This window comes from Triturus cristatus, chromosome 12 (assembly GCF_964204655.1).
Source record: "Triturus cristatus chromosome 12, aTriCri1.1, whole genome shotgun sequence".
NCBI classification, from domain to species: Eukaryota; Metazoa; Chordata; class Amphibia; order Caudata; family Salamandridae; genus Triturus; species Triturus cristatus.
In genome coordinates this window covers 561,999,563-562,023,918 of record NC_140595.1, presented here as the reverse complement: position 1 = coordinate 562,023,918, position 24,356 = coordinate 561,999,563, and the positions used below count along the sequence as shown (strand labels likewise).

General features: G+C 48.9%; 1 protein-coding gene across 4 annotated transcripts in view; it reads right to left on the bottom strand.

The window, feature by feature from the left end:
• AKTIP (AKT interacting protein) overlaps positions 1-24,356 on the bottom strand; it is an 88,091-nt gene that overhangs the window by 2,514 nt on the left and 61,221 nt on the right. For all 4 annotated transcript variants that reach the window (XM_085639412.1, XM_085639411.1, XM_085639414.1 and 1 more), the window contains one exon: positions 1,386-1,446. In XM_085639412.1, the coding sequence (XP_085495538.1) occupies positions 1,386-1,446 (61 nt within the window). The remainder of the gene's footprint in view (positions 1-1,385; positions 1,447-24,356) is intronic.

The following is a 24,356-nucleotide window of genomic DNA, read 5'->3' as shown; positions in this document are numbered from 1 at the left end:
TCTCACTCAGTACATACATCCAAGACTCCTACTGCAAACTTTTGAAAAGTTTGCTTTAGGACAAGCTTTGGTTTAAGCTTGCCCTTGTTGACCATTCTGTGGCGTGCCTTCAGGCGTTTTGTGAAACATTCCAGTACAACACAAATGACCAAAATAAATAGGTACCCGTGTTTAAAAATCAAAGACGTCATTGGAAATTACTGTTTTATCAGATGGAAGCAAGTAATCCTGCCCATTGCCCACTCTGGCTAATCACAACAGTTTGCTGCACTAAAAGAATGATCTCTCTGTAGCATTTCAAATGTGTTGGTGTTAAACCTTTGTATGGTAGAAATTGGTGTTAAACTACAAACAAGCGTTAGGCACTGGTTAATTAACCAGTTTTCATTTACACTTTGTGTTTAGGTTTGGTCTGGAGTGCCCTTTTCCATGTAGTTTGGGAAGGAAAAGATTGTCTGAAAGACTGAGAAGATGGATTCAAAATGAAGAACTTCCATGCTTGCAACTACTGATTGTTTAGCTTATAATAAGTTTGAGCAGACAAACTTCAAACACACCCACAATTCTTAAGTTGAAGCTGTATTAGTTTCTTGCATGCTGGGTGGAGAGCAGAAATAATACTAGACTCTTGCCTTTAAATCTCGATTTTGACGTCACTTGGCAAAACAGGACTATGGAATGCACAACAATAACGAGGTGAACTAGGTGTGTAACGCCCACTTACTCATTATAAAAAAGGTGCTATGCGAGTTGGCTGGACAGTAGTAAGTCCTCAACTAAAGCGGATGTGTAAGTCCATTAGTGGCCAATTCAGTGCTTAATTTGAAGCAGGGATTTCCGGTGCTCTGCTCAGCATCAGCACTTAATTGTCAAAAACCACTTACGACAGTTTGCCACTTGGTGGTGCGGTCTATCAAATTTAGAAATGGGTACAACACCAGTTGGTTTTTAATTCAATATACATTAAAAAGGACTAAAATCTGTAGCCCAAGACATTCTTATTTTGTTGGACGCCTGGAATAATCTAAATTGTCGCACTTTTAAGAGTGTGATGTTTAGTAGCTGTGTAGGTACTGGCAGTGCAGGCAAGGGGCAATGGGTGGTGCAAGCTGCAGTGGCCTCCTGACGTGGACCCTTGCACTTAAAAAAAAAACATTACACAAAATAAAAACTGGGGATCATAGTTTGTCAGACCTAGAAAAGCAAGCTTTAGATGTGAAAGCCAACTGAAGATCTTTTCCATGAGAAATCTGCAAAGTAAATGATCTTTACCCCTCCACATCAACTTTCAAATCTTTAGTATAAAGAAAATGTTGCTATGAAACAGATTATGCATACAGTTGGCATAGTATACTAATAATTAGAATGGGAAATACATACTGTACCTTGTGAGACAGCATCTTTTCTCTAGCTTCATCATGTAGACTTGGGTTCCAGGGAGAAAAACTACAGAATGAAAAATAAAACCATCCCAAAATGTAATTAGAACACGCACTCTAAACACATCCACAAAGGTACGTAGTACTTTAGGCAGAAGCCCGAAGGAGGAAAGAGGAGTGTTAGAAATGTAATTTCCGGTTGGCTAGGGCATGCGCCTAAGCCAGGCAGAAACCACCACTCTAGTCAGGGCAAAGGTGTTACACACTGAAGATAACCCCTGCTCACCCCCTTGGTAGCTTGACAGGAGCAGTCAGGCTTATCCCTGAGGCAATGTGTAAAGAGTTTGCGCAACACGCACAGCAGCAACACACTACAAAAGAAACTCCACACAAGGTTATATAATAAAAAAAAAAAAGCCTTTGTATTATCCAAAACACATTAGAATCATAATCACACATACACTGTGCCAACTGGCACGGGGCAATATTCACAGGGGATTATATACATGACAGGGCCAATCGGGCCACTGTCAGAACCATCACAAGCAGTAAAAATATCAACCAGTAACTACTGGCAAAATACTGTACTCTGCATTATCCCATTAGCATTTGGGCATAATCATCAGCATAACCACTTTATGCAATCTCTGTAGGCATAAACATATTATGCATAAACATCCTAAGCATAAACACATTATGTCATAGGCATCACAGTAGGCATAGACATTAGGAATAAACACATTATGCATAAAACATGAGTACTGCACCCCAGTACCACAGATAAAGTGCATACAGCACCTTAGCATAAACTCCGAAATGACCCCAGGCCAATTGGCCTTCTGTGGGGCTCAAATGCCCTATGTTCAAAATGTCAGGATGCGATCCTAGGGCTTGCCAAGTGCCCTTTTGCTGCCAATGCAGTCAAAGCAAAGTGTGCAATGCGCTAGGGCAGAGAAGTGTATCTCACTCCTTTATTTCAAGAAAAAGAATGCCCCACATTTGCAGCTGCCCGCTCTCACGCTGTGCAGCGGTGGCAAAATTAGCCTGGGCACCCCCGTGCCCTTGAAGCCCCACTCCGGGACTCCTAAAAGCCAAAAGAAGAAATCGGCCCAGGAGCCCCGCTGGGACTCTTCCAGGGCTGCTCCGGGGCACCGCTATGCTCAATGGTAGCCCCATTCACCGGGGCTTCTCCTGCGCAGGTCCCAGGCACCAACAGTGAGCCTCAGCAGGCCTCTGCTAACGGGACCTCTCCAGATCGGCTCCGGTCTTCCTCCTGTCACCGGCGATCTCTGCAGGCCTTCCTTCCCTTCTGCCAGGTGGCAGGGGAAGGCTGGAATGCAGCAAATGGAGCCCACGAGGCTCCGTCGCCTCTCGCTCCTCTTTGGGGCTCTGGGCCTCCTGCTTTCAACGAGCACCTCTTCTGGCCACACCCACAACCAGGCAAGTTGCCCGTCTTCCGGGTCGGGCCACGTAAGTTCCTCATCTCAGTGGCAAAGTGGGCTCCCGCCGTAAAACAGCAGGGTGGGCTCCCGCTCTGCTGCAGAAGCACCCACGATGTGGGGAAATCCCCACCTCGGGAATTTCCCCCCCCCCCCCCCCCCCCCCCCCCCCCCCCCCACACACCCCAAACTCATCGCAGCCTAGTACTGCAAATTAAAACAAAAACGCTCCTCTCGTCCTGGAGCAAAGAAATAAAGATGCAGCGCTCACAAGGCGCTGGGACCCCACAGGTCAAGGGGAAAAGGATGGGCCCCGGCAGGCCAGCTCACAGGGCCCTCCAGCAGGGAGGCAGTTCCTCCTGGGGCCCAGCAGCAACAAGTCACCAAGAAGTACAAAAATCACAACCTTTTCATGGGGTCACAGCCCCAAAATGTATACACCACTCTTTGCCTGCCCTAGCACAGGGCTACCACTACTCCAAATGCAGATCTCCCATTCAGCCTAGCACTGACTCACCCTGCCCTCCCTGGAGCCACACACCTCACCAGCCCCCGTCACTCCAAAGCAAGACATGCAATCCACATCAGGCAGGTAGGTAGGTAGGTAGGTAGACACATAGCACACAGAAATGCCAACTTCTGAAAGTGGCACTTCTAAAACAGCGATAATAAATCTGCACACAGTTGTAAAGCATTACTACTATTCCAGCCATACCAAACTTGCCCACGCTGCTCCTCTCATACCAGTAATTACCACTGAAACACTTCGAGGGATGCATTGGGGATTCCCTGGAGAGGACAGCCTCACAGCAGTGAGAAACCAAAATGGCAGTTTGTCACTACCAGGACATGTCACACTCTTAAGGTACATGTTCTACCTTCTACCCACAATGCACCCTGCCCATAGGGCTAACTAGGGCTTACCTTAGGGGTGACTGACATGCAGTAAGGGGGGTGGGGGGGGGGGGGGGTGGGGGGAGGGTCACAGACGTGGCACACACTTTAGGTGCCATGTCACTGTGGCAGTAACACTGCCATTGCAGGGCCTGTGCACGCAGAGGCCTGGGGCAGGTTTGAAGTGCTACTTTGGTGGGTGGCGCAATCAGCGCTGCAAGCCCACCAGTAGCATTTAATTTACCGGCCCTGGGTATCTAAGACACCACTTTACAAGGGACCGACAGGTAAATTAAATATGCCAAACCGGTGTCGACCAATCTTACCATGTTTATCACAGAGATCACACACACGCACACACACTTTGGGCACTTTAGCATTGCTGTCCAGTGTAGAGTCCTAGGACCACCAACATCATGTCAGAAAAAAGGCTAGGAGGAAGGCAAAACGTTCAGGGATGACCCTGCAGAAAGGGCCAAGTCCAACAAGGAGGGAAAATTACTTTTAATCCTTATTCGCAATCAGGGGTTTCTTGAAACATTAGCCAATTAAACCTTCAAAGTTAGGGCAACAGCATCGGTTTAGTGGTTTTGGAGCTAGTTAAGGAATATCACTTATTGGGACTGACTTTCTCTCCAAGCTTTCTCATTGAGGGAAACTACGGTGAAGATTACCAGCACTGTGGCAGCATTATTGCGCTTTGACAAAACATATGGGGACTTTTGTCTAGAATGTGCTTAAAACCAACAACTGGTAAATGTGTATCAAGATTATATGGCTGACTAAATTATCACAAAGCAAAAGGGATGTGTAAGGAGGAGAGGCAGGAAGCCCACCAGAAGTACGGCGATTCCCGCTGCAGACCGGAAAGGGTGAGCGGTCTAGTCTCGGAAGACGAAGGAGGCCCCCCCGACGTCATACGGAGGAGACGGACAAAAGCCGGAGGAGACGGACGAGGAGCGGCGGATTGGAGACGGCAGGAGGTGACCGGACGAGCAAGTAGGACGAAGCAAAGGAGGAAGACGCGGGCAGCAATTGTGAGAAGTTGGCCCGATATATGAAGTCACTAATTCTAGTGTACACCTTGTATCAGTCCAAACAACCCTTATGGTGATTGGTTGTAAAGTCAACCTTATAGACCAGCTATCCTAGTGGTAGCATGGACAAGAGCAGTCTTAGGCTAAACTCTGAATGGCATGTGAAGCCAGCTGTGATACCATATATAATCCCTTGAATACCAAATGAAAGGACACCACAACAGATATATATATAAAATAAAGTGTATTTATTCTAGTCAAACCCTCAGCACTCTTTATGAGATTCGAGGTAAGTACAACACAGTCTTATTTAAGCATACATTAAGTCACACAGGTAAGTAATACAGTTAGGCCCTAGGGGCCACGCAAACCAAATACTAAGTAAGTGGTATAAGAACCACTGTCACGAACACAGGATAGGCCTAGGGAATCGCTGGGGCTACACTATACTACCAAAGGTTAGGAAGTGAGAGGCCCACGGGATTCAGGTGCAGAGTGGAAACACTCACGCGTAAAAGTCAATAGAAATAGTAGTTATTAGAATTTAACAGTTTTAGGACACTTCTGGAATAGCTAGGAAGTCGAGACTTGGAAACTAGACCCTAGGATAGTCAATACCCTTGTGAGCACCGGAGTACTCAAGTTACCTAGCCCACGGGCTGCGGGTGCATAGGTGTGAACTTGCGTCGGGTTTCGTCGTTGACTCCTATGGATGCCTGAAGGAAAGTTGCCGACAGGCAGTCTGTGAAGAGTGTCCGGTGGATCCCAAGGATGGAATCAAGAAGGAAGGATACCTGCAAGCAGAAGGGACAGAGTCTAGGTCACCAGCCCGGAGCCAGGAAGGAACCAGGCGATGTCGTGCAGGTGCAGGTGAAGAGGTGAAGCTTGTTGCAGCAGCCACGGGTACCAGGAGACGTAGAGGACGACCAGGACCAGGAGACGAGCTGTCCCACGAAGGCTCTTGCTGTCGGCGGCGATGTCGAGTCAGGACCCAACAAGCCTTGGCAAGCGGAACCCACGCAGAATGGAGGACTTGCTTCTGGTGCAGACCAGGAAGGTCTGGGGTGCTTCTCTTGCACAGAAGAGCGGGTGCCAGTCTGGAGGAGCCGGACCAGCAAGATGAAATCAAGGGTTCGTCGTCGCAGAGGTCACTAGCCAACGGGCCAGCAACCAGACAACACGTTGAACTACTCGGGTGCAGAAGGGCCCCACGCAGAACACGTGAAGTGTGGGGAGCTGGTCTTTGCAGATGGTGCTCGGGATGGGGGATTCTCAATTCCCCAAGCACAGCCTCGAGGAAGCCTCAGAAGTCACGCTAGTCAGTTACTAGCCACTTTTCTCAAGTCGCCGGTCCCACGTCCCTAGTCGCCTCCACGGGTCTCAGCTTCGCTTAGATGTGGATCTGGTTCAGAGGTGTCTGGAAGTCTCGGCGCTGGTCAGTCTCTGCAGTCGTCCCTCGTAGGATCAGTCGCAAAGCAAGCAGCGGTCGCTGGATGGTGCCTGGTTGCCCAGGGTGGTCACTCCTTGGCCACAAGGGAGATTTCTTCAGTCTTCTTCCTGAGGTCGAATGTCGAAGGTCCAGAGTTTCTGTTCAAGTTGCAGATTCAGGATAATCTAATCTCTGCAGGGCTCAGCTACCTACTGATATACTGGGCTAGTGGGCTGGGCTACCTGCAAGGTCCCTCCTATGGGTGGGACCAGGAAGGGGAGTGGTTACACCCCCTTTCCTTTGTCCAGTTTCGCGCCAGAGCTGGGGCTGGAGTGCCCCAGCACCGGTTTGAACTGGACTATGCATAGAGCACCTTGTGTGCCCCAGGCATGTCTCATTCCTTTCAGCCCTCCCTGCCCCAATACACTAAAGTCTGTCTGTGGAGGTGCTAGCACCTCCCCAAGCAGGAAACCCATTGTCCAGGCCTCCCTGGCTGGGAGGGCTCCCAGCTGCAGGAGGTCAGACTCGTGTCTGTGGCAGCAGCATCCATTTTGTGATGCTGAGGCTTTGGTCAGAGTTAAACAGCAAAGTAGGATTTTAACATGTCTCTCCCTCTAGAAGGGAGTAATAATATCCTCATCACCAGAAATGGTATGGGGGTATTATTCCAAAGTGTTAGACACCTTACACGACATGTTTTGATAAAGCCAAACCATAGTTACCATAACCGTTTAAGATTATAAGGTACTTTAAGAGTATATGGTAGGCTAGATCATAGAACAGCTATAAGGACATGGTTCCGAAAGCTGCAGACAGGCTCAGCTCATGCTAGAGCACCCTCTCACATGTTACCGAGCACTCTGCCTCAAGGATTGTTAAGGCCTGCCATAGGAGTGGCTCACAGGTACACATGTGTCTATTTTAAGGGTAGATATAGGTATACTATATCTAAGCAAGGGGTGATTACACGACCTTGCCCCAGCTGAGTGATCAGCCAGTTGTGTCCGATTGGAAGGCCAGGCCAGGGGTGGCATAATATATGCTGCAGCCCCTGGGAGGCCTAGGGTACACCTATGCCCGGGTACCTAGGGTACACTGTACAGGGTCCAATAAGGTGACCCTTACCAATTGGGTATGTACCTAGGGTACATGGAGTCCATTTTAAAGAGAGAGCAGACAGCCTGAGACCCTGAATGGCAGGATCTCAGGCCAACTAAGTCGAAATACCAGCTAGACACTAGGCAAAAAGTTGGGGGTAACCATAGTCAGATATCCACCTTCCTACAGCGATGAAAGGAGGGCGGAAACCCAGGAGAGAGTATTGTACAACGCGGGCAAGCCCGGCGGCTCACCGAAGAGAGAGGACGCCCCGGGTCCCTACGCCACGGTCCTGGACGCGGACCGTGGTACAAGGCGAGTACCTTTGGGAGGATCGTTTTGGTGGGGTTGGTGGGGAGACACAAGGAAGTAGGTCTCGTGTGTGTGGTTTTTTTTCCCTTTATAACTACCACGCCGGCTTTCTCCCCTCACGCCCCTCCCTCACAGTCTGCTATAAATTCTCTCTTCCTTTGTGTTTTCTTTGCTTTTTGCTGCACCACTAAATCAACAGGAGTGGTACAAGGAGGAGCCAGGAGCTACCACATTCAAGGCCTGAAGAGAAGACCAAGGGAAAGGAGCAGCCTGTTACCAGACGCTATCACTGCTGCGAAGAACGCAGCAGTTCCTTTTTTTTTTGTTGTTTGCCCACAGCACAAAAACAGTTATTGCTCGAGAACCACCCCAGGAAAGAAATAAACCTTGTTTTCGTTGCAAGTGCACCTGATCTGTTCCGTGGTTTCCTTTGTCACACCCCAACCCACTACAGGATGGTAATATATAAAAAATAAAAACTCTATCCCAGGATCAAGGTTACAAGCAATTAGACTGAAGATAGGGTTGCTCTCTTGGGATGTACTTGTTAAATATCAGGCACTCCGCTACCTTTTAAAATATTAAGGGTTATAGCCTCAAGAATTTCAAGATCGGTCTTCTGGATATTCTCTAATGTTCTAGTAGGGATATTTATTTAACCAAATAAAATATTTTTGGGATTGTTGCTAGTGCCTTCTGGGATAACCAGATCCAGGAGGAAGAAAATTAGTGAAATCTATAGGTTTGGAAAATTTGAGTCTTGATAGCGTTTGAGAGCGAAGTCTTCAGCAGATCTGTCCTGTGATTATAGGGGTTCATCGAACACTATAAAATATAAGCCTCTTCATTAATCCATCTAGAGGAAATGCCCTTCTTAGATCAAGAGTCGGGTGGTCTTAGGGTGGCAACTGGTGCAAATGATGGCACATTACTTTTTAAAAAATATATACAAGTTGTTTACATAACTTCATTTATTGGGTTGCAGACTTTTTTTTCCATTTTTTGTTTAACTATGCATTGCGTGTTTTTATATCCTTCATTTTTAAATTAGATCTAACTCCATCAGCAACTATGGATGTTGTGGGCATTATGAAATACTATCTGTACAGTGTAAAGGATATTTTAATTAGCATTTAAGATGTGTATATATACTAGCGTGCTTTATTGAAATAATATCAGTCTAGCAACCTCCTATGAGGGACAACTAGGATTACATTTTAGTACATTTTCTTTATGAATCACGGTATCCCCGCTGATTTCCAGGACTATGAAATATAATTGCAAATGTAACACCTCCCCCCCCCCCTCCTCTCCTCTCCTCTAGGATGGGATAAACAGAAGTATCAATGCACAATTATTACCATGGGTGTCTGTGATTGACTTCAAAAGTGTAAGCATTAGTGCCTTTAAAACTCGTGAACCAACATCCAGATAGAAAATCTGCAAATCTCAATTACAGGGAAGGAAAAAAGTAATCTCTTTCTGTAGGACTTGGCCCTTTTTCCCTCAGTTGTTTTTATTTTTCATATTGATGCAGATTCAGGGAGCCATTTTAATTACCCCTGAAAACTTCTGCCTGAGGGCCTGAAGCACAAAATGGTGGCCACCTGTGACATCACCAGCATCCACTGGAACCTACCAGCACCTTCCAGAACATTCCAGGAGATTCCAGAACTCTGTGACAGTTGGAGACCGTTTAGAATGTTGGGAGGATAAGAGAGGCAGTTGGCAGTTGGAGCTGGCAGTTGGCACCTGACTGGTGAAGAGAGAGGAGCACAACAGTGAAGGAGGAAGGAGTGAAGCAGCAGGGGTGGAAACTTGTGCCTGGAGTGGGGTCCATAAACCCACCCTTGATACTTGTCCCTACTGATGGATCCCAGCCTATAGCCCTGTGTGGGAAGAAGACAGAAAAACTCATCCTAAGGACCTGAACAGCAGGAACAGGCCTTAGAAGCAGAAAGCAGCAAGATCCTGACCTGGAAACTGGTTTCCCTGGAGTCCGGCGTCGAGTAGCCTGAGACCTGGAGCCCGAGGTGGAGAAGCGGCGCTGACTGAAGTAGCAGACGTCGTACCCGGAGCCGCCTGAGGTCGTGAGAGGGCGCCGACGGAGGTCGTGAGGAATACCAGAGGTCGAGGAGGGAGTGAACCGAGGTCGAGCGAGCGGCGTCATCGGAGGAGTGAAGTCCGCCCTCCGGAGTCGTCGGAGACCGAGGTAGAGGAGCACCGGAGGTCGGGAGTGAGGATCGCACTCCGGAGTCGCCCGGAACCTGTGTGGAGGAGCACCGGAGGTCGGGGGTGAGGATCGCACCCCGGAGTCGCCGGAAGTCGACATCGAGGCCAGGCCGGCTGACGTCATCGGAGCCGAGAGCGCCATCGGACCGGAGCCGCCCGAAGTCGACATCGTGAAGAGACTGCCCGACGCCGTCGAATCGGAGGTCGAGATCGAACCGAGGCCACCGACATCGGACCGGAACCGCCTGCCGGCGTCGTCAAAGAACTGACATTGTGCCGAGGCCGCCGAGACCGAACCGGAACCGCCTCACGGCGTCGACACGACTCCAGCGGCGTCGGAACATCAGAAAAAGGGCAGTAAGTGGAGTAGAGGGCGCCTAAGGCCCTGTGGAGACCTGAGAGACTGCTCTAAGGGGCTAGGGAGGTGCTGAAACCCACCTGACTGTGCCTGGGGTGAACTGGGACTAACCTAGAGAGGTTGTGTGGAGAGAGAAAGCCAGGGCACTGGTATTCCCCCCCTTTGATCTACCTCAGTTTAGGCCTCAGCCTTGTCTCAGCCAGGGAGTAGCCCCCCTCAAGCCTTCCACAACCCTACAAGCTGTGCCTGGGCCAAATCAGCCCTTAGGAATTGAAATGTCAACTGATTACATGAGTGTTGCTGTATACTTTTAATTATTTATTGGGGGTACTGTATTTATTGAGTTTTTACCTATTTATTGCTTCACTATATTTATAGGTCCACAGGACTTGATGGTGTACAATATTTATTGGTACAGTATTTATCGCCTCAAAATATTTAATTGCCTGTATTACCTGCACTGATATTTATGTCCCTTGTATTTATGATCACCCCTATTTATTGAATCTTCAGATAATATTTATTTGACCGGCACTATTTAAAATTGTATATTGTGATTGACTTATTTATTTTTCCGATCAGCAACTAAGAGAAAAAGATTAAGAAGAATATTTTCATAATTTTTACGGTGTAGAGTCGTTTTTGGAACGGATGCACGCATGGTTATTGTATGGGTATATTGTATGCTTAGCACTGTGCCTGTTTCCTGACCACTCGAGCCAAGCTACCACAGTGTGTTCGAGGAGTCCACCACCACCCTGCGGAGTGGGAGTGGGCTGTTTCCAACACTTTCCCTTTGCAAAATGAGTGAGCAATAGTTGGCATTTGACATGTTTTATTTGTATGGTGCCTATGCAACCTGGACATTTTCAAAAGGGGTAGAAAGGAGTCAACCGGAGAATTAAGTGGAATCCTAGCAAAAGACTGGTCAAAAGGCCTGTTTCTTCAAGTGTTTATGTATTTTGCTTCCTTATGAAGAGACCAAGATACAGAGCTACAAAGGATGGGGACTTGCTAGTGCAGGGAAATTAGCCATATTTTCTTTACTAAAAAACCTTTTTTTATTGGCATTTTACAACACCATCCCCTCTTATTACGTTAAAAATAATGCAAAAGTTCATATCAATGCAGCTCATGGGGGCCCAAAATTTATCGAAAAGATTTGTTAAAAATCAAGTCAGTAGACCTTACAATAAAAAAAAAATTAGATTAAAACTACAAACAAAGGAATATGGCCAAATACACTGTTAATTAAGCCTTTACATACAAGGACGTGTGAATATCTTTGATAGTACATGTGAGTGCTAAACATATGAAGCTGCTTATGTAGGCACCAGTTCATAATCAAGTCAGAGTGAAAGTGCTACAATAGGATGTTACAAGACACAATATGGGTAAGGGAGCCAATGGCCAGATTAGTGTAGTAGTGGTCTACTACGTATAGTTTTCAGGAGAAGGCTTCTGTTTGTCAAATTCATCTTTTGCGCAGCAAAGAGACTAAAACACTAAAGTGAGCGATTAGGCTAAGCTCAGAGGCTAGAAGACTAGATCACTGCTCCTCTACATATTCAGATTCCTATTAGGAAGATTGATTTGAGCCAATATCTACGCTCTGTCAGGAGGGTAGGACAGGCACATGTTACATGTTCAATAGATTCCCAGTGGTAGTTGCATAACCAGCATTAGTTCCTGCCATCCGGCTTCCGCAATCTCGGGGCCAGATGTAGAGTTGGTAAGTCAAGACCTGATCTGCCACACACTACACAAGTATCTGAACTAGATGGTCATGGAAACGTACATTCACAGAGATATACTGAATAACCAGAAAAGTCCATGTCTTTCAGCATCCTGCACTCTAAATACCATTATGAAGAATGATCATTTTCCACAAATAACAGTCATACAGCCCCAAGCTAGTCAGACAGCCGCGGATTTGGCCTCTCATCAAGTTACAAAACCACTACAATGTTTTTACTCTCTCAGGTTATGTGGCATTTCTGTAGACAATCTCTAGGTTTATAGGCATCAGCATTTCCAGGGCCATACAATCATCCATTTAGCTCTTCCAGATCTGGTGGACTGATATACCATCACTTTCTACCGAAGTCTCCTAGCCACAATGATGCTCATATGTAGAAAAGCTTTATGTATCTATTGGTCTTCATATCAGAGAGCCCAAGACACAGCCACACTGTATGCACCAACACCTCCCCCACCCCTAGTGTTTCATTTATTCTATGCAGGTTTTCTAATCAGGATATACAGAATGAAGTCATTATTACTGCACTCACAATGGCCATGAGTGCATTTTGCCACTCCTCAAAGGGCCATGGTCTAGCACCCATGCATGACATTGCAGGAAAGGAATAAGGTATTAATCACCAAAAGTAAGAGAAACATTATGGTTCTACATTTCTCCTGTGAATAGTTTGTAAAATCCTCGGTGAAGGTAGACTAGAGGCACACTCCAAGAGTGAAATTCTAGCATAATTTGGGTAAACAAATTGCTTGGATAGATCAACCTTTAATATCAGGAATAAGGTCAGCATTTTCAGAGCTTAGAAAGTGGACCAGCTGGGGTATTGGAAGTAGAGCAATAGATCATCCAACGAGAGAAATGCTCTCCTCTAGCGCTAGTGATCATTCAACCCTGTGCATCTAAGCATCTATCCAGACCTATTCCGTCAGAGGCTCACTGCCAACACTGCAGGTGGCTCAGTCAATGGGAGAAGGGATTGACCGTGTGACATTGACAGACCCTAGCCATTACATGTGTATAGAGTGATCTCACTGGACCCAGAAAATGTATTTGACTCCTGAACTGGAGTTAAATGCACTAAACCCTGCTGCTGTTTGGACTGTGCAGCAGTGTCTGTAAGTGGATACGTACATTATACAAGAATACCACTGCCAGAGTGAAAACTGGCTCATGTGTTTCAAAACCCTGCTTCATTCGCAGGGGCACACGTTAGGAATGTCCCCTTTCTCCTCTGCTTCTTTTAACAGCCTTGTAGCCCTTGGCTGCGCTCAATGGGCATACACTGGGGGCATCCCTTACGGATGACGTCCTTATTAGGTATTGCATACACAGCTCATGAGCTATGGTGCGAGAGATTCTTTACGATGTAGTGGGCTTACAAACCACCCACAGCATACCACTAGTTTTTGTTGACTCATATGCAATTGTTCAATTGCACAAGTCCAATAGGCTTCCCTTCTTTTGCGTTTGCTCCTCCCTGGAGCATGGACCAAGTACATGAGTTCTTCCTAATGGGTGTTCTTCATAATCTGCGTGCAACACTTTTTTTTAGGTTATAAACTCTTCAGTATTATTCCTAAAGCCAAGTCCTAACATAGCTAGCTACAGAATAAAAGCATTAAATGTATCATGTCAAACAAAACTGTCTGAACCTCTCAGGGATGCATTGATACAAATGTTACATATAATGGGAGATTCTAGACACTTGATAAAATTGATGCATACTTCCTTCTCAACACAGATGTAGAGCGGCTTAAATTCAAGGCAGTGGGAAACAGATGCACAACGTACCTTAAGCAACTCAGAATGGAGTTTGGTCATTGCATGCCCTCCACAAGATCAAGCTAAGTGCAATTTAAACAGATTTGATTCTATATATTGAATAGGGCTTACCTTACACCATATAAACTGGAGGATCTACCCATGTGCACTGTCCACTTATCCTAGGTACTGATGCTGATCTTCCCCTCATGCTTTGGTCCTGTTCAAGTTTGAGACTTTATTTGGAGAAGATTGCCAAGTACATAATTCCCTAGTAGTATGTGTGGCGGGCTATATACCATTTGTCATACCAGACCGAGCTACTGTGAAATGTATTGGTCTAGCTGTACTGGTAGAACACCCCAACATTATTGTGCTACACTGTTGTAGACTGAGCCTTTGTGGTCTCTCACTGACCCATAGGTTAAGAACGTGCAGAAAAGGGCTCGAGATGAGACCCCGGAATTGGTACCTATGCCCACAGAACTATTGCAGACAAGGATCCAGGAAACAATGCAGGGCCTGCGGGAAGTTAAACTGTGGGCTGGTGCAAGAGAAGGACATGCTGGTAGGACAGTATCTTTATGCCCCCATGGATTGATGGGGCCTAAAGGAGCTAAAGGAGGAACAGAAATGCTAAACAATTGAATCATGGACTCCCTCAATAGGCTTCAGTGTCAACAGCATGAGAAACATGGAAAGCACCAGCTCCAAAGACAGCAATTTGATCAGAGTCCAAGGATGCCAAGAGAGTTAGGACTTTGTAATCCGGACTGCAGACTCTCTGAAGAAGTGTCAGAAAGGGGTGAAACCCTTTTGCTTATGCTTCTACTTGTCGCTCAACTTAGTTTCACCCAAGGATGACCAAGACCAGGAATACCAATTACTTCAGAGCAGAACTATCCTGTTAGAGTTTAACAGAATTTGGCCTCACACTTCAGTGGTCTATGGTGCTCTCTGATGTGCACAAAGACAGATGTCTTGCGGGTCTGTGACCGACATCTGCTTGTGGCATGGCTTGAAGTCTATGGGGCAAGACATTTCTCTAGCACACAGTCTTTAAAAAAGTTTTAGTCTGTGGCCTGCGTCAAAGAGCGTCAAAAAAGCACTTAGATCAGGATGCAGCGTTGGCACCTTTACGTGGCTCAGAGTAATCACATCCGAAGATGGTGCAGAGTAGAGAGTCAGATGGTGCCATCTGACGGCGCGAGAGCTATTGAAAGTTTCCGGATCCAGTTTGATGCCTGGGAGCAGCCAAAGAGAAGAGCCGGTAGTTGGAAATATCCATCATAATGGGCCATTTATTAAATTTCTAGTGGTCAAGTAAACTGACAAACTAAGATTACTCACACCTGAGCAGTGCAACTTTCCTCGCTAATCTAGTACAAACACTGATCTACCCAGCTTTTGATGAGATTAACTACCACAATGACTTTTTTTTTGAGGAAGGGAACAGAGCTACACTTTTTTTTTTAAAAAAAAAGCTTTTATTGAAGGTTCCGACAATTCTATGTCAGGACTGGAGGCGAGGATTGTAGGAGGGTGGAATCTGACTATATGGTTGCCCCCAACTTTCCCTGGTATTTGGATGGTTTTTGACTAGTCTGGCTGGAACCCCAGCCTATCTGCTTCCTCCCTAAAACTGATGTGAGTAACCTAGGTACCTTCCAATTGGATACTGAGGACACCCTACCAGCCCCTTGTAGATGGTACCCTAGGTACCCAGGGCATGGGTCCCTCAGAGGCCTAACAGGGGCTGCAGCACTTATTGTGCCACCCCTGGGACAGCCATACCAAATGACACCACCAGACCACTACTGTTGTCTGGGTAAGGTGGTGCTTGCACCCCTTACAGGGATGTAGGTATCTCCTGTATCCCACTTAATACAACACATTTATCCTCATAGGTCACCCCTAGAGCAGGCCTTGCTAATCCTACAAGGCAGGGTGCTGAGATGTGTGAGGGGGGACCCCTACCCGAGTAGGGCCCCCTCTGCAACCTTCGTAAAATCATTAATGGGTTGTTTGTAGTGTAGCCATACCATATACTTAACCGCATTATAAGTATATCGCGATAGCGAGATCACTTGAGAATGGCTACACAGAACCATATCGTGTTTGGTGTCAAACATGTAGGAATCATACCCCCAATCCAGCCATAGGACTGAGGGCATGATTCCCCCCTGCTAGAGGGGCGATATGGGAAAAGCGGCAGAATTTAGACACCAATTTAAAAGTGCACGCGAAGTACAAAATGGATGCTACCAGCCACCCACACGACTCTGGCTGCCTGTTGCTGGGTAGAACTCCCGCCACGGCAGCTGGACAATAGGGATCCTGTTGCAGGGAGGTGTTCCCACCTCCCCAGACAGACTATGTGGATTGGAACTGGGTGGGTGCACCATAGGATGCCTTTCAGAGTTGCAGGTAGGCTTCTCCAGTGCCTAAATTCTGCATACACCGCCTGGAACCGGTTTAGGGGCATACTGTTCCCTGCCCTGGCGGGAAACACACAAAGGGGAGAGGGTGTAGCCACCCTTTCCCGCCTGACCTCTCATTGGTGGACCCTGATCTGGACACAACCCTAATCTTTGGATAAAGGTGAATACTGGGTCCCCAGAGCCTCAGATTATTCTTGAACTTCACAGTCTTGACCTTCGACTTGCTGCCGCACAGCTACCTGAAGAAATCTCCCTTGGAGTAAAGGAGTTACACACCCACACCCCCCCCCCCCCCCCCCCGCTTGGCAGGCACCTGAAACACTGCAAGTGACCTGGTTGGAACCTCGCTGCTCCTTCGGACATAGACGACGCTTTCCTACCTTGAGGTGGATTTCCAAGCATCCCAGAGGCCAGTGAGTGTGCACAGCAAAGCTCTGCACCGTGGACGCCGAGATCCCCAATACCCCAGGACACCGGCCACCTCTTGCATAGCACCCGACCCCGACGAGTGGGGAAGTTGTGCTTTGGTCCATTGAGCCAACCTCTCTGCAGCATCTGTGCCAAAGATAGACGCCCTGGCACGCTCCGGCGACCCGTGGGCGCACCTTTACGCACGCCAAATTGCTGCCTTCCGCGGTCCCTTGTCTCTCGACTTGTGGGCCATAGCGGAGGACAATCTTCGATTCCAAGAGTTCCCCTGGTTGCTCCAGGCCTGCTCTTCAGTCTCCTCGCTGGAGACCTCGCTCAGACCTCGCGGGTCTGCACCAGTAGCTGCTTTGTGTTTCTTGCTTGGGTTGCGGTTGCCAAGGCTTCGTGGATCCAATCCGGACACTAATACCACAGCGACCCGCATCCTTCGTGGGACAGTCACCCTCCAGAAGCTGGCCTTCCTTGAAGCCTCCTGGACCCAGTGGCTGACTATCCAAGCTACACCTCTTCGACCTGGAAGCACCCGACATTGAAGGGCTCCTTCTCTTGAGCCCCCTGGTCACTGTGCCTTGACCCAGACTCTGTCCCCTCTGCTTTCAGGTTCTTCTCTACAAGATCTACATTTTTATTCTTCACGACGACGCTTGGGGGGGGGGGGGGGGGCAAAGTTATAGCCGAGCGCCGCTGAGAAGCCCCCTAGGGGAGGTCCTTCTCCTATAATCGTACTTAGGCCCAGTAACACCACCACACCGGACTCCGTATCAGTTGCTTATCTTGGTTCTTTATCAATAATAGCACATTCAATATTTACAGTGGGATCGAGTGATCCAGTAAGAGTCCGTGTCCTTGGAGGGCTAGGGTAGCGGGACAGTCTTAGTATCAGCCAGGTACGGGAAGGCTCTGCGCCAGACCTTGAGTGCTGGTCTCAGAGCGGCTCGGACGAGGAGAGCCGCGACGGCGTCAGCAGGGCTCGGGTGGTAGTTCCGCTTGGGTCGAGCCGCGACGAGGTCAGCTGGGCTCTGATGGTACGTTTCAACAAGGTCGGGCCGCGACAGCGTCAGCAGGGCCCCAAAGGTTCGTGAAGGTCTTTAAGCACGGTGGAGCCGCGACATTGTCAGCAGGGCTCAGAGTGTAGGTTCAGGAAGAGTTTTTCTCCGTAGGGTCAGCCGCGATCCGATCAGCAGGGCTCTTGACTCCGGGATACAACGGTAGTCTTGTTGCCGGGTCGCCCCAGATATAGGTCTGGAGCCCTTTGATGTCCGCACCCTTGCGCCCAGGAGGGCGGAGAGGCCGGGTAGGGCGCGGCTAGACGCCCAGCAGGAGAGGCGCCAGGCCACAGAGCTGTGGGCCGATCGCACCTAGGTGTGGAAGGACGGTTTGGGGTCCCATCGATACTGCCCTCCGCCGGGAGTGGGAAGGGCTCACATGGTATCCCCCGGGCCAGGGGTTGGCGCCTCGATGTCGGGCCTCGCCGGGACCGAGGCCGGGTGGAGTGGGGTCACGTAGGTGGTTACGTAGAGTCACGTACAATCCAAAATGGAGGAGCCCCGAGGTGCATGGGACCTCGTGCGGCTTAGCGAGGGGGAACAGGACCAAGCCACGAGGCCGGCTCCAACAAGCAGCAGTTGACGTTTTGCCATTAAAAATCAGCCCGCGACCCGACATCGAAATCGACCTATGCGCCCGGCTTCCCTGGGGCAGGTAACAGTGGTACCTCGATACTCTCGTGGGTGTGGGCCCTTCAAAAGCTTAACTCTAAAGTGCTGAACTTGAACTCCTGCTAGAAGTGTTTTTAAACTTGTAAAATCAAACCGCGACATTCTCCATAGGCTATAATAGAGATCCCGACATGAACTTCAGTCACTGCACGCGGCTCCCGTGGTTCACCTTCCTCACTACCTTGGGTGGTTTCACAAGGGGCCAGCGACCCTAAATGCCCTAGGCATTGTCTGTAGAATTGTCGTGGTTCCAGTGCTATTTATTGTAACTATCAATGCTTGTTTGAATTGTATCTTCACCTCTAGCCTCATAAAGAGACTAGTGGGGTTATTCCTAGAATAAATACATATACATACATATACACACCTGTGTGGACTACTCTTTCCTTTGGTTATTCAAGAGGTTATCTATGGTAAAACAATAAGCTTAACACAACTTCAAGACTTAGCCTGAAGGCTGCGCTCCACAGCTACCACTAGGATAGCTTTCTTTAACCCCTTGCATGCCCGCCCCTTTCCCCGCCCAGTGCCGCGCTTTGTATTAGCGGGCGGAGTTCATGACGAGCTGGACTCGTCATGGGCACAGCGCCACCGCAGCCCATGACGAGTCCAGCTCGTCATGGGCACTGAAGGGGTTAAAGGTTGTCTTTAACCCATCACCTTAAGAGTCGAATTGGACTGGTACAAGGTGGCCACTAGAACTAGTGACCAGCATATGCCAGGCCAACTTCTCACAAGGATTATGCCTTCATTCTTCACTTTATTAATACAGCAGCGTTGAAAGAACTAACAAAGACTACGTTTCCCATGAACCATAGGGGGGAAAAAATGTCATTTACAATGTGTTAACCAATCAAAAGAAAGGGACAGCATCCAATCAGGGCCTCTCAGGCTCCATATAATCCTTTGTTAGTGTCCTGATCGTCTTTCTTCGCTGCTGTTTATGGTAATCTTTTACTATCTTCTGTCGTATTTAAAGCACATTTGTTATTTACAGACAGAGCTGCCGCTTTTCGCGAGCGCCGCGACTGTGCTGTCAGATGTTCAGAGTTCGATATTTCTTCCGTTTTCTTTGATGGGACGCGCTGTTTTAAGTTTGAAATGTAGTGCTGATTGCGTGTGTTGTTTGGTTTTGTTTCACCGCGGGAGCGAGTGTCTCTCGCTCCTATGCGCTAGTTTAGCTGGTGCATGCTCCGGACCTCCCGCCGCCTGGGGGCGCGGGAGGCTGTAGCAAGCGCGATGCGTCTCTGGGGTTTTCTAACCGTCTTCCCAGAGAGGCGAGCGTGTTTGTTCACTCAAGGGCCCTGGTGCTGGAAAGAATACGCCTTTAACGGTCTGCAAAAGGCTCGCGAGCCAGTCGCTTCGCTCGCGGCTGTTTGATTTACGCTCGTTTCCCTGCTTAAATAAGCAATAAAGGGATTAGAGTCCAGTACTGCTTGGTAGCGCCGACACCTCCTTGGGAGGTCTGGTACCGGCCATTAAGCCTTTAAGGGGACATTACCAGCCCAGTTTCAGCTACAGTTTTATTTAAATCAGAGTTTTACCAGCTATTGTCCCCTTAGGGCCAGTCACCCTGTAAAATTGTGGTTTCTGCCACCAGTGAAGATTGTAAGCTGACACCCAGCTTTGGTTAACACTTTGCTGTTGTAGCAAAAAGGGCTTAAGATTGCTCTACCTCACTCATAATGGAGTATTACGAGGATTACCACGAGGAGGAAGAGGACCCCCTGGTGGACATGCCATGGGGTGAAGCGTTCTATGAGGCTGTTGACACCTCCATCTATGGGGCAGTGGACCAAGCCATTTCCCCTTTAGAAGACAGGCTTACTCAAAAAAATAGAACAGGCGTTCTTGCGTCTGGAGCGTAGATCTGCTCTGCAACCTGCCCAGTCTTCTAGTTCCCAGGATAATCCTGGCCCGCCCCCTCCTAAACACCCATGCGCACCGGGGGTGGACGCTTTTGAGCGCCTAAAGCAGGCTTTTATTGATAGCCAACCTGTTAGGAGGTACAGCGGACCCCCTGTCTCTGACTCCTGCTCTTTCACCAGGTTTGCCAGGTCCTTCAGGGGACCCAGATTCCAGTCCATCCACACCTTGGCTTCCGTCCCAGCCCTCCCAGGTCCCTTCAGTGCCCTCTGACTCGCAACCACCTCCAACGCCTTCAGACATGTTGGACCCTAACGATATTGTGCACCCACGCTCTTCGGACTGGGTCCCAGCCGAGAAAGTCGCAACGTATGTCGCAGAACATACCAGACGCCCACTTGAGAAAGAAGCTCGCAATTGTCTTAGAGCTGAATGTCCCTGACCTTCCCTAGAGGGAAAATTAGCCCTTACCCCAGAAATTGACCCTAGAATGTCCACGTTTTTGCAGAAATTTATTAGAGATCCCAAAAAGGGCATGGACAGATCTTGGAGAGCGTGCCAAGATAAACTCTTGGACGTCCTCGGGCCTGCCACGAAAATCCTGGACATTGCTGAAGAAGCCAAAGCTTTGAGCTCCATGATTTCACCCGAGACGCTATCCGGCTGGGCTCAGCGGGTAGTGATATTTTTGGGCAATGCTAACTGCGCCCTGTCCACCGAACGGCGTAGGTCCCTCCTTATTAAAATTGACCCGAAACTCAGACCTGGCAGATTCGGAGGCGGGTGCCATTGCCCAAGGGGGACGGTTTAGGGAACCCTTCATTAAAGAGCTGGGTAAATATATCAACACTTTTACCTCATTAGACCGGGCACAATCCACTATCAAAAAAGTGTTTTCCCGTGTTTTGAGGGGCCGGTCGAGGGAGGTGCCGCTCGACTGGTCGGCAGAATCAAGCCAACCAAAGAAACCAGGGATACGAGCGTAAATCAAAGACCAGTCCAAATTTGGAAATTTCTACCCCACAAGAGAACGCAGAGGCAAAGGCAGAGGATTCAGGGGAGGAGTGTCTAACGTAAACTCGGGTGAGTGTTCTCCCTTCTTCCCCACAAAACATAGGGGGGGGGGGGGGGCGACAGGCCAGTTGTTACAGGGCATGGTTATCACCCGCGACGCTTGGGTCAGACGGTGAGGGAGTTCCATATAGAGTTCTTCGGGAACCCTGTACAACATGTTCCTCCACGACCCATTCAGTTTTCAACTCACAACGCAAATCTGGTGGACGAGGAAGTGGTTTCCCTTCTTCACAAAGGCGCCATCTCGCTTACATCGCCCCACCCCGCGCAGGTTCCTCAGCAACATCTGTTTGGTCGACAAGACAGACGGAGGCGAGCCCGGTCATAAATCTCAGCGAGTTCAACGGGTGGTTGGTTAACCGCCATTTCAAGATAGAGGGCATTCACCTCCTTCGAGATGTTCTCCGCCCTCAAGATTGGATGGTCCGCTTGGACCTGAATGACGCTTATCTGGTAATCCCAATTGTTCAACGGCATCGCCGGTTTCTTCAGTTTGCTTGGCGTCATCAGGTTTACGAATTCACTGCTCTCCCTTTCGGGCTCTCTTCCGCACCCTGATGCTTCACCAAGGTGCTCAAACCGGTGGTGGAGTCTGAGGGCTCGAGGGGTCAGGTTCATCGTTTATCTAGACTACCTCCTCTTGATGGCATCCGGGCCCTGTCTTTTGACGGATCAACTTCAGATGACAGTGACTGCTTCAGGATCTCAGGTTTGTGATCAATGGGAAAAAAAAAATTCCTCCTTCAGCCGGCACAGTCCGTTACCTTCTTGGGGTTCGTCATCGACTCCATTTTCTCCACTCGAAGCCTGCCAACCAGAAAGCTTGCAAAGATTTGCCACGAGTTGCGTCGAGTTCTGGCCAAACAGCGAGTGTCCCTTCGCCAGCTGGATCAAGTGGTGGGGCTCCTGTCAGCTTCTATCCAGGCTCTCTTTCCGGGTCTGCTACTCTACAGGGCCCTTCAACGCCTCAAGGTGTATTTTCTTCGGAAAGCGTATCCTTACTCCCACAAGATAAACTTCTCCGACGAAGCTCGGAGCGAGATCCAATGGTGGCGAACGCACATTGAGGCATGGAACTGAAAAGCGATCTTCGGTTCCGTTCCAGATTTGGTTATCGAATCGGACGCCAGCAGACTTGGTTGGGGCGCATGTTGGAGACCTTTCCACGGGGGGTTGTGGTCTCCCGACGAACAGAGGTTACATATAAATTGTCTCCATCTTCTGGCCGGCTCATTTGCCGTGAGATGTTGGACGAGAGACTCAGTGCAGTCGTGTGTACTCCTAAAACTGGACGTTTCGGCAGTCCGTTACATCAACCATCTTGGAGGCACCAAGTCGAAAGGTCTCGGACCTAGCGGCGAGCTTCTGGCAATATTGCCTGGACAGTCAGGTGTCGGTCACGGCGGAGTATCTGCAGGGCCGCGACAATGTGGAGGCAGATTTCAACTCACGCCACTTCCGAGATTCCAGCCTTTGGAAGCTGGACAACTCTGTTTTTGCGTCCCTCAGCGACATTTGGGGTCCGTTTACGGTAGACCTGTTTACGTCCCGACTAGACCACCAGCTCCCGAGGTTATTCAGCTGGCGGCCCGATCCTCGGGCAGCGGCGACGGATGAGTTTCTCCAAGATTGGAGCAAAGAATGAGGCTATGCGTTCCCTCCTTTCGCGATGATCACCCGGTCAAAGGCTCAAGTCCGCAGGCAGCAAGCGGAATTAGTCCTAATAACCCCTCTTTGGAGGTCTCAAGTGTGGTTTCCAGTTCTTTTGGAACTTATGGGATTTTCCAATCCTACTCCCCCGGTTTCCAGATCCTCAAGGATCCGTACGGCACTCCTTATCCTCTAGTGTCCACAAACTCGCTGTGGCTCATGGCGTGGAGGATCTCAGGGGTAGATGGCAAACCCCGGGCCTTTCGCGAGCAGCTGAAGAGCTCATCTCCAAAGCTTGGGCGGACAGTATGGTTAAAAGATACAAGTCCGCGTGGGGCAGATGGTTCCGTTGGTGTTTGCGAAGGTGTTTTGATCCCCTTGGTCGCGGACGTGGTCCACGTTGTGAATTTCTTGGAGCAACTGGCGTCGAACGGAATGGCCTATTAACACTTTCAGGTCAGCCATTTCCTCGGGTCATGTCCCGGTTGGTGGCTCTCCTGGGGGGTGGGGGGGGGGGGAACACCCTTTGGTTTGCAGACTTTTAAGGGGTATTCGACTCCTTACCGCCGGAACCGCGGTATTCGGCTTTATGGGATGTTAATCAGGTCTTGAATCTTTTCCTTTCATGGCAACCCAATAGGTTTCTATCCCGTAAGGAGTTGTCAGCGAAACTTGCAATGCTCCTGTGCCTGGTGTCTTGCCGTCAGGTGTCTGATGTGCGAGCACTGGATATCTCTAGTCGGATGTTCACTCCGGATGGAGTGAAGTTTACCCTTTTACGCCGTACAAAGTGCCACACGAGAGTCATCTCTTACCCAGACTTTTCGGATTTTCTGAAGCTTTGCGTGGTTCGCTGCCTCAAGGCATAAGAGGAGAGGACAGAGGAGTACCGTCCTCCAGGAGAGAGTCAGCTTCTCATTGCACTCCGGAAACCCTTCAAGGCGGTTTCCTCACCCACCATCGCCAGATGGGTTCGTTGGGTGATGCAAGAAGCGGGCATTAGCCTCAGACACTTTGGTGCGCATTCTACAAGAGGAGCCATGGCATCTAAGGTGTTTGGTCTGGGTGCCCGCTTGGAGGAGATACTCAATGCGGTGGACTGGTCCTCAGATACCACCTTCAAGCGATTTTACTTCAAGCCAATCCTAAAAATGGCTCATCTGGTTGTGGGCAAGCTTTAAACGAGCATAATCCTAGCCTCCAGTCCTGACATAGAATGAAAAATGTCCTAGCTATCGTAACAGAAAGTTTCAATTCTATTAAGGACTCGGATGCGAGGATTATCCCGCCCTATGCTCTTGGAAGAGATCCCTCCCCATATGGAAGTAGGTATGTTTTCTCTTCCCTTCATTCCTAGGTCAGAGGAGCTTGTGGTTTGCTGTTCTCATTAATTGATGGAAATGATTGACTATTCTGTATTCTTTCCTTACATGAATGATACCTAGGGTTGTAGTTTCCTCTGGTAATGCTTCCTCGTTTG